General features: G+C 39.3%; 1 protein-coding gene across 8 annotated transcripts in view; it reads left to right on the forward strand.

Annotated features, from left to right (window-relative positions):
• stau2 (staufen double-stranded RNA binding protein 2) overlaps nt 1-13,909 on the forward strand; it is a 313,804-nt gene that overhangs the window by 220,156 nt on the left and 79,739 nt on the right. For all 8 annotated transcript variants that reach the window (XR_012098305.1, XM_073040402.1, XM_073040452.1 and 5 more), the window contains one exon: nt 9,198-9,311. Coding sequence is in view for 7 of the 8 variants with exons in the window: in XM_073040402.1 (XP_072896503.1) it covers nt 9,198-9,311 (114 nt within the window). In the remaining variant the exon portion in view is untranslated. The remainder of the gene's footprint in view (nt 1-9,197; nt 9,312-13,909) is intronic.

The raw sequence follows: 13,909 nt of genomic DNA on the forward strand, positions 1-13,909 counted from the left end.
GTTGAGCACATTTAATCATTCAGATGCACTTGGGCACTTTTGCACCAAATCACCATTGACTGCCATCTTTACCTGCATATTCTGCAAACCTCTGGGAGAGCAACGCCTGTTCACTGTGTCCTTCCCAGTATGCTAGTTACTAAAACCTGAACTATAAGCATCTTTGTGTGTATCACTTAGTAAATTGGAATAAAATTGACACTGATTTAGCTTTAGTTAATTGGTACCACGCACACAACGTTGTAGCCCTATGTTCACAGTATAGGTGAAGGCCTGATTCACCTTTTCTTGCTAGTGCAACTCAAAATTATCACTACCGCTTTCTTTTCCTCTCCTATTCCAGTATTTGTTACAATACTAGCAACCTGGCTTTATTTCCGCTGCTTTCTGTAAAGAGCTTGTATATTCTCCCCGTGGCAGTGTGGGTGTCCTCCCACATTCCAAGGACATGTGGGCTAGTAGTTAATCGGTCACATGGGTGTAATTGGGCGGTGCAGGCTCATTGGGCTGAAGGTCCTGTTACCATGCTGTATCTCTAAATAAATAAATGTGATTTGAAAACAACCTCTTCATTAATGCCTAATGAGAGGAAATAGAAAATGCATTAGAACTCTTCAGAGAAAATAGATTGTTGGCTTCAGTTGATGAGCTGTTATTTGACACCATATCAATAAAATTCCTAGTTTTCTTATAAGAATACTGTGTTCTTGGATGCTGAAAAATCACAGGGGTTCACAGATTCAGCTGTCACCACCCCCCGCCCAAAAATGCATAGTCATTGACTATACAGACTCATTTTTCAAATCTACATTTGATTGAAGTGCTAAACTCTTCCTAACAATTGCAAAACTAATTTTATCACATTTTCTGTTTTCTACCAGGATTTTGGAGGAGGAAATCAAAACCATTAGATTAGGTTCCTTGCCATTTAGATTCTTTTCCTTACTAGCATTAATTACTGGTAATATTACCAATTGTTTTCTTGCCAGTACTCTTGGGGTTGACCAACAGATAGTAGATGATTAACTTAAACTTTTGTGGGTAGCACTTAGGCTACCCATACCACTGATTTTTAAGCTCATGACTACACACCAAATCTGTGGAACTGAAATGTTATTCAACCCATTGAGCCTTGGCACAATTCTGATGATGCTCTGAGATAACTTTTTAAGAGCACCCTCTCTTGAGGGCTGGGCCCAGGAACTGAATGCAACAGAAACAAGAATTAGACCAAGGTTGTTTACAACTGAAAAATACTATATATTCCCACTGCAACACGAGTGAATCTGCAGATGCTGGAAATAAATAAAAACACAAAATGCTGGCAGAACTCAGCAGGCCAGACAGCATCTATGGGAGGAGGTAGTGACGACATTTCGGGCCGAAACCCTTCGTCAGGAGAAGAGTTTCGGCCCGAAACGTCGTCACTACCTCTTCCCCCAGATGCTGTCTGGCCTGCTGAGTTCTGCCAGCATTTTGTGTTTTTATATATTCCCACTCTTGTTTCCCACCTCCACTGCATAAGAAAGGCTATTCCTTATACTCTTTATATTTACCTATTAGTTGTTATTTGCGTAAATTAATGCTGGAGTTCTCTCCTGCTGTCCATGATTTCAAAACATAACGAGATGCATTGGATTCCAGTTATTTGGGATATATCGGAACCAATGCATTTTGACCCAGTTAAGCAGCTGCCCCAATTAGCTGGAGTTTCATGGAAATATTTATATAAGGATATAAAAAAGACAAACAAGCTGATTAGTTTAACTGAATAACAAATTATATTACATAATACATAAATGTATTAGAACACTGTCAATACTACTACAATACCATAAAATTATTAGTTCCTAATAGTTATTGATGGAGGAATTCATCCGGTGTATGCTACCATCTTCTGATTGACTATAAATGAAGAAAATCCACACAGACACCCAGTGCAGACAAGGGACTGCTTTCATACAATGCTTTTGACGACTGCATCCTCCAAATCTTCATTTCACTGTAACATTCAAATTGATTGTTGATACTTTCAAATTCTTTGTTGAAGTAGTGAAATTGTTTCATTTTCACTCATGGCTGTTTCTGGCATCTCTGAGCCTGAATGCTTGATACCACAGTGAGCAAAACAGTACTGCTTGTTTCTTGCCAACTATTAGTGACAAAAATCACTTTTTTGAATGCAAACACACATAACTGATGCTATTTAGAAACTAATCGCTCTACGTTCTAATGGCCACACGACTGGCAATAGTCAGTAATTGTTCGGCAACAGTCCCCTGCCCCAATTAAGTGATAATAGTGTCCCACCTATTTCCTCGCAGTTTTTGTTCTTTTAAAAAGTTCTCCCAGCTGCCCTAATTAACCAATGGCCCAATTTAACTGGAAACCACTGCTTTACAGTTTTACTTTCTTGGATTGTACTTTCACATGTCACATTCTGCTGACATATTTGGTTCACTCAGTTTTTAATACCGGTACTTTCTGTAAATTTTTGCTTTTTATCTACATAATTGTCCCACCCATCTCTGTATAATCTGTAAATTTGGACAGGAAGTTCTCTGAACTTTTATCTAGTTAACAGTGAAGACTTCATTCCTGGTCCAAGAAAATCATTGTTATCACATGTAAAATTTTCACAGTTGAGTGACCCCTCCACTCCTTTCTATCTGTGATTTATAGGAAGATGATTTACTATCATCCAGTCTTGTACACCCTTATTCTGATTCTTATCCAACAACTACCAACTCAAGAACAAAGTTCTCTGAAACTGTCTGCTTTCGTTTTTGCTTGTTCATGTGTGAAATGTTATTAAAGGAAGTCTACAAAGATAACATTGTAAAGGTTACTTTATCCACAGCGCTTGTGGTTACACAAGATAACCAGGTTACACAATCATTTCTGAAACTATTTTCACTTTCATATTATTTATCCACTTACATGTATTCACTCACTTTGAATCTGATGACAGATTCCTCTAACATCCCTGAAACTGTTAGGAGGGTTAGGCTGGAACCTGTTTCTCTTTTTCTCTCTCTTACACACACACACACGCACACACACACACCTTACATGAAAAGACATTTAAAATTTGTGATGCTGTACAGTTTTTATCTTTTTCATTTATCCTATGTACTTAAAGCAGAGCTGATTGATATTTTTTATTTTACCAAGTCATTTCAGAGCTCATTCTCCTGCTCTTGCTATGTTCTTAACGACTTTTATCCTGTGACATTGTAATGTAACTGAGATCACCAGAGACTTTTTCTTCATTTAAGGTATTTTATTTTCTCTGTTATTACAGAACATCTTCCATTAAATGCAGCCATCACTGGAGATTATATTTCATTGTATGCTAAATATATGCCAACATCTCTTATTTAATTAGCTGCTATACATTTTGGAATTCCAGATTGTTTTTTCACAAAGATTTTGCCTGTTATTTGCCCTTGAATATATCCTCTTGTCCTCTGTATTCCTTTATGCAGAAACTAATAAAAATATTGAAAGAGAATATATCCTAACTCTCACCCTAACTTCAGAAATTTTGACTTTTTCTCTCTTGAAAGACGTCATGCCCTGACCTTCTCTAGCCTATCTGAAATCCCTCTTCTCAGGAATCATTCTGGTAAATCTTTTCTCCAGTGTCTGCAAGATCTTCAAATCCTTCCTAAATTCTGGTATCCAGAATTGGATTGTGTTTCTGCTCGCTGTTATAGTTTTTGCCTCTGTTTATGAAGCATAGAATTCCATATTTTTTATATACCAAGCAGTCTCTTCATATTGCCATGCCTGTTGTTCCCACAGATTGATGCATACTCACGAGTCCCTTTGTCTGTACTTCCTTAGAATGGGGCCTTTTAGTCCTATTATGTCTCACTCAGTCTGCCAAAATGTGTCACTTTAACTCTCTCTATTTTAAGTTTGATTGGCCACTTCAAAAAGCAAACATAAATGTTGAAAATTTGAAATAAAACAGAATGCTGGGAATATTCAGGTGGCTAGTACTGCGTCTGTAGGGAGAGAAACAGTTAATGTCTCAGGCTATTGACGGATTGAAAGCACTGGCATTTCCACATTCTCTTATTTTTATTTCATCTGCAACTAGTCTGCATGTTGTATTAACCTACCTAGGGTCTCTTGTGGTATTATTGCTGTCTCCTCACTGTTCATGTCTGCTCAATATATCTCACCCACTCGTATTCAAGTTACTAATGAAGCCAGTGGTCTCTGCATTGAAACTTGGGACCCCACTTCTACCACTCTCCAGTCTGAAAAACAACCGTTTCTGTTGCCACTGACTCTTTATTCATGTACATCAGTGTTGCAAAGTAGTATTTTATGTGACCCGAAAATGTGTACTATGTTGCAACAGATTCAGTTGAATGTGTTGCCTTCAGTCAGCCTGGGATTTAAATATTTAAAGTTGAAAACATCCAAGACTCGATTCAAAGTACTGGAATTTGATATGTTGAATGCATTCGCTACAAATGTTTATTTACAAAACTGTGTGTGTGTGTGTTTTCTCCATGGGCAGCAATCAATGCAGGCTAATAAAGAGAAAAGAGGTGTAAGCGGAGCAGCCATTGTTGGAGTGGGGCATTCTAACAGTGTTCCGGGACAGGCTTGGATAAGCACTGGTGGAGGTTCTAAGTAAAGGCTGATTTACACTTGTGTGTTGCATCGACGCCGTCGGTAACACGTACCCTACGCTGTGGGGTGACGCGTACCTCCCCAAAAAAGTAACTCGTGTCATTGACGCAGACTGCAACAACTGTGATTGGTCCGCTTGGTAGCATCGCATTTCCTACTAAACATTTCTGGTTGCTTCTTCTCCGCCATGTCTGTACACCGATACGAAATAGATGAACCAAATCGTCAGATCTACCTGCCAACATGCAAAAACGTTTGAAGTGCATTTTCTCGTCCATGTCTGTCACAAAAAAACTCAACACAGTGGCATAGAAACCCCACCGCCAACTAGCGTTTTCACGCACACCAGCGCATACTCGCTACAGCTTAGAGCAACACGGAAGTGAAAATCAGGGCTACGGCATAGCCCTATGCACAACTATAAATCAGCCTTTAGAAAGAAGGTTTCTACTATTTTTTTTCTGTTAGTTCATAGCTCAGAATGGGTCTGGAGGTAGTGATATGTTCCTTGTGTGAGATGTGAGAAATTTGGGAGACTGCTAGTCTCCCTGATAACTACATCTGTAAAAAATGCATCAAGCTGCATCTCCTTAGAGACCAAGTTAAGGAACTGCAACTGCAGCTCAATGACCCTTGCTGATATGGTAGAATGAAAAGGTGATCGATAGGAACTCCAAGGAGCTAGTTACCCCTAAGTTGCAGGAGTCCAGTCCTTGGGTGGCTGTCAGGAGAGGGAAAGGGAATAGGCAGCCATTGCAGAGGACTCCTGTGGCCTTTCCCCTCAATAATAAGTATACCGCTTTGGATACTGTTGCTGGGGATAACCTACCAAGGGGAGGGTATAGCAATCAGATCTCTGGTATGGAATTTGTCTCTACATTTCAGAAGAAAAGGAGGGAGAGAGGAATGTAAAATAGTGATAGGAGATTTCATAACTGGAAGAGCAGAAAGCAGATTCTCTGGATGTGATGATATGTTTCCTCCCAGGTACCAGGGTCTCAGATCAGGTCCATAGCATTCTAAAGGGGGAAAGCAGAGAGTTATGGTACATATTGGTACCAACAACATAGGTATGAAAGGGGAGATGATCCTGAAGAGACAATATAAGGTTTTAGGCTGCAAGCAGGACCTGCAGAGTGGTAATCGCTGGTTTGCTGCCTGTGCCGTGTGCCAGTGCAGTTAAGGATAGAATGATTTGATACGTAGATGAATATATGGCTGAAGAATTGGTGCAGGGGGAAGGGTTTCAGATTTCTGGATCATTAGGATCTCTTCTGGGGAAGGTATGATCTGTATAAAAGGACAGATTAAACCTATACCCAATGGGGATGAATATCCTTGTGGCTAGGTTTGCTGGAACTCTTGGGAAGGTTTCAACTAATTTGGAAGGGGGACGGGGACCTGAGTGATAGGGCTGAGTGATAGGAGTGATGGCACAGTTGGTATACAAGTAGATGCAGCGTGTAGCGAGACTGTGAGGAAGGACGGGCAGATGATAGGGCAAAGTTGCAATCAGTGGGATGAATTAAAGTGTAATGGGGCCAGAAGGGTGATGAAAATGGAACTGAAGTTATTATGTTTGAATGTACACGGAATAATGGAGATGATCTTGTCACGCAGTTAGAGATTGACTGGTATGATGTTATGGGCAATTCCAAGTCATGGCTGAAGATCATAGTTGAGAGTTGAACATCTAAGGATAAACAACATATCAGCAGGGAGTGGGGTGGGTCTATTTGTAAAAAATGAAATCAAATCCTTAGAAAGAAGTAACTTAGGATTGGAAGGTGTAGAATCCTTATGGGTAGACTTAGCAAATTGCAAGGATAAAAAGACCTTAATGGGAGTTGTATACAGGCCTCCAAAAGGTAGACAGGATGTGGGCTACAAATTACAATGGGAGATTTAAAAAAGTCATGTCTAAAGGTCAATTTTGTGATTATCATGGGGGATTTCAATATGCAGGTAGATTGGGAAAATCAGGTTGGTGCTGGATCCCGAGAGAGGGAATTTGTAGAATGCCTACGAGATGGCTTTTTAGAACAGTTTGTGGTTGAGCCCACTAGGGGGGCAACAATTCTGGATTGGGTGTGTAATGACCCAGATTTGATCCGGAAACTTAAGGTAAAGGAACCCTTAACAGGAGAGATCATAATATGATTTCACCTTACCGTTTGAGAAGGAGAAGATAAAATTGGATGCATCAGTATTACTGTGGAGTAAAGAGAATTATAGAGGCATGAGAGAGGAGTTGGCCAAAGTTGATTGGAAGGAGTCATTAGCAGGGATGATGGCAGACAGCAGTGGCTGGTGTACCTGGCAAAATGCAGAAGGAGCAAGATACATCCCAAAGATGAAGTATTCTAAAGAGAGGATGAGGCAACCGTGGCTGACTCAGAAATTCAAAGGCAGCATAAAAGACAGGGCATATAGCAGAGGAAAATTAATGGGAATGTAGATTGGGAAGCTTTAAAGAACTAACAGAAGGCAAATACAAAGGATGTAAAGAGAGGAAAGATGAAATACGAAGATAAGCTAGCTAGCTAATAATATAAAAGGATACAGAAAAGTTTCTTCAGATATACAAGGAGTAAAAGAGAAACAAGTGGATATTGGAATACTGGAAAATGACACTGGAGAGATAGTAATGAGGGAGAAAGAAATAGCAGAGGAATTTAATAAGTATTTTGCACCAGTCTTCACTGTGGAAGACACTAGAAGAATGCCAGAAATTCAAGATCACCAGGAGGCAGAAGTGAGTATCGTTGCTATTACAAAAGAAAAGGTGCTTTGGAAGCTAAAAAGTCTGAAGATGGCTAAGTCACCCGGACCAGATGGTTTACACTCTAGGGTTCTGAAAGAGTTGGCTGAAGAGATTGTGGAGGCATTAGTAATGATCTTTCAAGAATCATTAGATTCTGGAGTGGTTCCTGAGGACTAGAAAATGGCAAATGTCAATCCTCTCTTTAAGGGAGGGAAACAGAAGAATAGAAGTTATAGGCCAGTTAGCCTGACTTCAGTACTTGGAAAGATGTCAGGAGTTCATTTTTGAGAGTGAGGTTTTAGGGTACTTGGAGGCTCATGATAAAATAGGCCATGGTTACCTTGAGGAGAAATCTTGCGTGAGGAAATAACAGGCAGGATAGATAAAGGAGTGAGTAGTTCTTTACTTAGTTTTGAAAGTTTCAAATCAATATCTCACTTCTCTGATTTGACACACCTGTGATATTTACATTTGATGAACAGCTGAAACACTTGGCAGTATATAATTTTGTTGCTTTTACAGCATAATGTATGTGGAAGAAGTAGTTTAATGAACCGCTGAGTGGGAGAAAACAGTCTAAATATGTGAATAAATAGTAAGGCAGTGTCCTTTGAAGATCTATTACACATTCTCCTCCTTTTCATAGACATGGCAACAGAATTCTTTCCCAATGAGTTGATGATCATGAAAGAATATTTCTGTGTACTGTATCAGGGAATTTAGTAGATATTTGGATTGAAGTTATCCCTGACAAGGGCAACCATACCATTTTCTCCAGTGTGAGAAAGCTACTGTTGATTGACTAGTTTTTATGCTTTGTGTTTAGATGATCAGTCCTGCGTCTGGCAAAGATGTAAGTGCCATTACTAAGAAAGTACACCAACACCTTTACTTCGAAGTTTGCAGATTCGGCATGACATGTAAAATTCTGACAAACTTCTATAGATGTCTGGTAGAGTATATTGATTGGCTGCATCACAGCCTGGTATAGAAACACCAATGTTCTTGAACAGAAAATCCTACAAAAAGTAGTGGTTTTGGCCCAGTCCACCATGGGTAAAGCCCTCCTCAACATTGTGCCCATCTACACGGAGCTTTGTCACAGGAAAGCAGCATCCATCATCGGTGACCCCTAGCATCCGGGTGATTCTCTTTTCTCTCTGCTACCATCAGGAAAAAGGTACAGGAGCTTCAGGATTCACACCACTAAGTTCAGGAAGAGTTATTACCCCTCAATTATCAGGCTCTTGAACCAGAGGGGAGAACTTCACTTGTTCCATTACTGAACTGTTCCCATATCCTGTGTACTCACTTCCAAGGGTCCATTTCATGTTCGAGATATTTATTACATTTTTAAATTTCTTGTATTTGAACAGTTTGTTGTCTTTTACACACTGGTTGTCCACCCTGTTGTCTGTCTTTTAATGATTCTATTATGGTTATTGCATTTATTGTGTATGTCAACAAAAAGAGAATCTCAGAGTTGTATATAATAAATTTACTTTGAACTTTGAACTAGTTTAAATCAAAAATAGATTACTGGCCTCCAGGAATACCCAAAAGACCACGTCTATGAAGCCGACTGCTCTCATTTTGGCTAAAACATTTAAACCCTTTAGATGTTTAACTCTAAAAGGAATCTCAGTGTACATATATTTGCATAATTAAAATATGCAATGGAATTTTATTTTAGCAAATCTAATGCTGATTAATTTTATTTGAAATTTGTCACACCTTGGTCATAGGTTTTATTTCTGTACTTGTGTCATTATTTTTCTAGGTGCAGTACAGTGATATGCAAAACGGCAAAGAATGTATGACATACCTGACACTTTCTCCCGTGCAGATAACTTTTCACGGCATAGGAAGTTCCATTGAAGCTAGCCGTGATCAGGTAAACGATGAAAAATATAATCTATATTAAAAGTGATGACTTATTTTTCTTTTTTAATGCCTAATATGTTACTATGTCTAGAAGTATACTGTCACTCACAGCCATATTAAGGGTCATAGGGTCAAGCTGCTTGCTGGTTTATGGTGAAATACAAAGTTGTCATGTTTTTAAAATCATTTTTTTCTTGGTTTATCCATGTCCTGATCAGGGAAAAGTTTGGTGATTAAATATCAACAAAGATTGGAATCTCAAGCAACACACACAAAATGCTGGTGAGACACAGCAGGCCAGGCAGCATCTTTAGGAAGAAGGGTCTCGGCCCAAAATGTCGACTGTACTTCTTCCTATGGATGCTGCCTGGCCTGCTGCGTTCCACCAGCATTTTGTGTGTGTTGCTTGAATTTCCAGCATCTGCAGCTTTCCTCATGTTTGCCTTTTAAAGATTGGAATCTGTGTCTTTTTCTTCTAATGCACGGTTAAATACCAGGGGCAGATCTTCCTTTGCTTCAGGATTGCTGCTTGCCTACTTCAGGCCACAACGTTGCCTCCAATACCATTGTCCTTGGGAACCCAACATTTTGTATGGTGGAGTGTGGCAGGGGGGAATTCTTACTGCAGCTAATCAGCAGTACCTAGAAAATGCTTTTAACAGTCACTGTGGGCAAGCCACCCAGGCTGTCACCTTACCAAAGCTAACAGTATGGTTGTGGCCATTGAACGACTGTGAATGCCATAAATGTTTAACAAATATTTTTTATATTTGCAAATATGCAATAAAACTCACAAACATGAAAAGAAAACAGTGTTGTTAAAAATTAGTATTAAAGTACTTCCCCTTATATTTGGAAAGCTATAAAACAGTCACACAAAAGATCAATTCAAATAATTAAGGTTGACTTAAATAATAAAAATACATCTGCCCTTCTCCCTTGTGTCCACGTCCCCCATTTGTTTGAAAAGGAGCTTTCATGTTTCATACAGCACATGTTCAGAAAGATTTGCAGCCCGAGAGCTGGGAGGTCTGCAGCAGATAGTGTTGCTCAGTAGGACTGACTCCATAAGGAACCCAGTGGTTCAACATGGGCAAGTTTACATCATAAATATTAAAACAGAAATCGTCTCTGCTGGTTTAAACCAAACCAGCACCTCTGCCGTGATACATGAGCAAACCCTGACAAAAGCTTTGGAATTTAGGAGAAGGTCTGTCCCATTGGTTTTAATCATTTTTCCGTTAACTATGTCTTTCAATTGTACCATTTAAAAACAGTTTAAAATTTCCTGGGGAGTAGAAGCTTGTGGAAGCTTTTTTTTTTGACACAAGTATTAGATTTCACCATAGTTGGAAATATTGCAGAAAATGTAATTTAACTGAAAAGTCATTATTCCTGAATTACAGTAGAGTACTACAAAGATAACATCAGTTTCATTCAAGCATTAATGTAGGAGTACTAGATTTATTGTTGATCTTTATTGAAGCATGAAATTAGCTGCTCAGAAGATAGAGTCTACTATGTTCGCTTGCTCTGATGCTATAGCTTCATATATTTGGAAAGCTTTTTCATTACCATGAATAGATTTACCATTGTATGTTGTAAATGAGTAACAGATTTCATGATGGTTATCAACAATTTGTTAAGTATATTATGTTTAAGCTACTGTTGCATGAAGATGCTAAATTAGTATGAGAAAGTGTAGAAATTAACCTCGTAAAAGATTGCCCCATTGGCTCCCATATTTTATTTAAATAAAAGAAAGTAGCCATTAATGTCCAGCCGGGAGACCATAGGTTCTGAAATGGATTCTGGCAACTTTGATTATATATCAGGGATCTATTAGCTTCAGTAAAGGGAATGAGGACAGTTGTTTTTAAAATAGTTGACGCTTTCCCCTCCCCCAGCAGCATAGCTAAAGACTGGAAAAGTTATTCATTGGTTTGAGAATTTTAAAGAACAGGTTTGAGAATTAGATGTCAGAGATTTAATCTGAGTCTACAGAGGTTTGAAAAATCCTATGATCACTGGTCCACACAATCTCTTGACATGCAGAAATACCAGCAAGGATTAGAAATATATTAGTAAAATGTTATATTGCGGTAATTCTTCAGCATTATTCTGTGTCAACTTGTTCAAGAAAGTTTTACCTGTTTTTATACCAAAATTTGTCAAATAGAATATTAAGCTGCTACAGATTGAGCACCCCTCACCTAAAAATCCAAAATATGAATTTTTTTTGAGCGCTGACGTGATGCCGCTTATGGTAAGCTAATCATGAAACAAGCACAGATCTGTCATGACGAACTGAACATTGAAGCTAATTGTGAATATTCAGCAGGCTGTTTGCAGAAATTGAAGAAAAAGGCACAACATTACATTTTTAAAGATTTGTGGTGACAGGGCATCTGTTGATCATGAAGCAGCAGCAAAATTAATTGATGAATTTGCTCAGATTGTCACAGATGAAAATCCCAACACACTGAATGGCTCAGTGCCTCACTGAATGTGAGATGAACAAGTATAAGACAAAGACTGCTTGCCAGTCGCACATAAATTCCTAGTCAGAAATGATGGTGATGTCAAACAACCAATGACTGTCCACATGTGTGACCGAGGTAGTGATAGCTTACCTTCCCGCACAAAATTATTAAAATATTATATAAAACTACATTCAAGCTATATGTGTAAGCTGTATTTGTAACGTAAAGGGATTTTGTGTTTAGCCTTGGGTCCCATCCTCAAGGTATCTCATTATACAGGTGCCAGTTTTCCCAAATTTGAAAATTTCTGAAATCTGAAACACTTTTGTTTGGCAAGTGCTCAACCTGTAAATAGGTCCAGGCATTTACTTCAACGATAGGACTTGTTGAGGTGGATGAAGTAATGGAAAGATGACCAAATGAGTGGATAAACATTCATTCATCATTACTTGTTAATTGTGTGCATGTGCGCGCGCCTCCTTAACTCCTGGTGGAGTCATCAGGGCGCCATCATGTCAAGCTTTTTGCTCATCGTACGGTGTGTCTTGGGCATCTGAAATCTGGTGGAGCCCATCCCTCTCCAGGGATTTTTTAAAATGAGGTCGAGTTGCTAGCTCGACACTCAACCCAGGCACGGATGGAGAGCATGCAAGGGAGCCGGCCAGATTCGAACTCGGGACCTCTTGCCCCGAAGTCCAGCGCTGATGCCACTACGCCACCACCTGGCATAAATAACTAAGCAATAAATATTGAGAACATAAGATGAAGAGTCCTTGAAAGTAAGTCCATAGGTTCTGGGTATCATTCATTGTTGGGGTGAATTAAGTTATCCGCTCTGGTTCAAGAGCCTGATAATTGAGGGGTAATAACTGTTCTTGAACCCACTGGTGTGGGTCCTGAGGCTCCTATGTCCCCCTCTTAAGAGGTTGTTGTTGTGGCACCATTCAGCCAGATTTTCAATCTCCCTCCTGTATGCTGATTTCTCACCACCTTTGATTCATCCAATGAGATTGGTGTCATCAGCAAACATTGAATACATCGGAGCTGTACTTGGCATCACAGTCATAAGTGTAAAGCGAGTAGAGCAGGGGGCTAAGCGCACAGCTTTGTGTGCCCCTGTGTTGATGGTAATTGTGGAGGAGATGTTGTCAATCCAAACTGACTGGGGTCCGCAAGTAAGGAAATCGAGGATCCAGTTGCACAAGGAGGAATTGTGGCCTAGGTCTTGAAGCTTATTGATTAGTTTTGAGGGGATGATTGTACTGATTGCTGAGCTATAGTTAATGAAAAGCATTCTGATGTACTGTATGTATCTACACTGTCCAGATTATCCAGGGTTGAGTGAAGAGCCAGTGAAATGGCATCTGCTGTTGACCTGTTGTGACGGTAGGTAAATTGGACTGGATCCAAGTTGCTTCTCAGGCAGGAGTTGTTAGTCAAACTATTGTTACTTATTTTGATTAGTGCACCTAATATTTTTGTTTTAAGGTGACATGACCTGCTCAAGAATCATGATAACTAATTGAGCTTTCTTTTACATTAAAACTTCAATAATCTTATCCGGTTGTTCAGAAATCCCAGTGGTTCAGCATCTGTCCCTCAGGCTATTATTACTCTTGATCCCTTTAAACTCACTGGGGTCCTGTTTACTTGTTCCACAAAACTCACTGGAGCCCTGTATCCAGCATTCCTTGGAAACATAACATGGCCCAATTCTATGTTCCTTATAAATGCACTGTTGCTCTGGTTTCTCACATTTTTAAACTCACTGGGGTCCCATTTCCCATATTCATTTTGTCCTCCATGGTCCCCCGTTTCCTGTGCTCCCTTTAACTTTACCGGAGTTTGATCTCCACCCCCATTTCTCCATACTCATCCAGTTCTCTGAAAATAATAATTTACAATTGGTTTGCATTTTTAAAAAATTGAATTACAAGTGGTCTTAATATGAAGAATGTGCAAAATGCTACGGTGCTGGATATTTTAATATACTCCACTATCAGTATCATAGTGGCAACTGGATTCAGTCATTCTCACTGACTACAAACCTGCAGATCCCATGCACAACACTGATACTTCTCACTTTTATTCCTACCTAAATTGATTCATAATTCTATCCCAGCTG

This window comes from Hemitrygon akajei, chromosome 1, assembly GCF_048418815.1.
Source record: "Hemitrygon akajei chromosome 1, sHemAka1.3, whole genome shotgun sequence".
In the NCBI taxonomy this organism is placed as follows: domain Eukaryota; kingdom Metazoa; phylum Chordata; class Chondrichthyes; order Myliobatiformes; family Dasyatidae; genus Hemitrygon; species Hemitrygon akajei.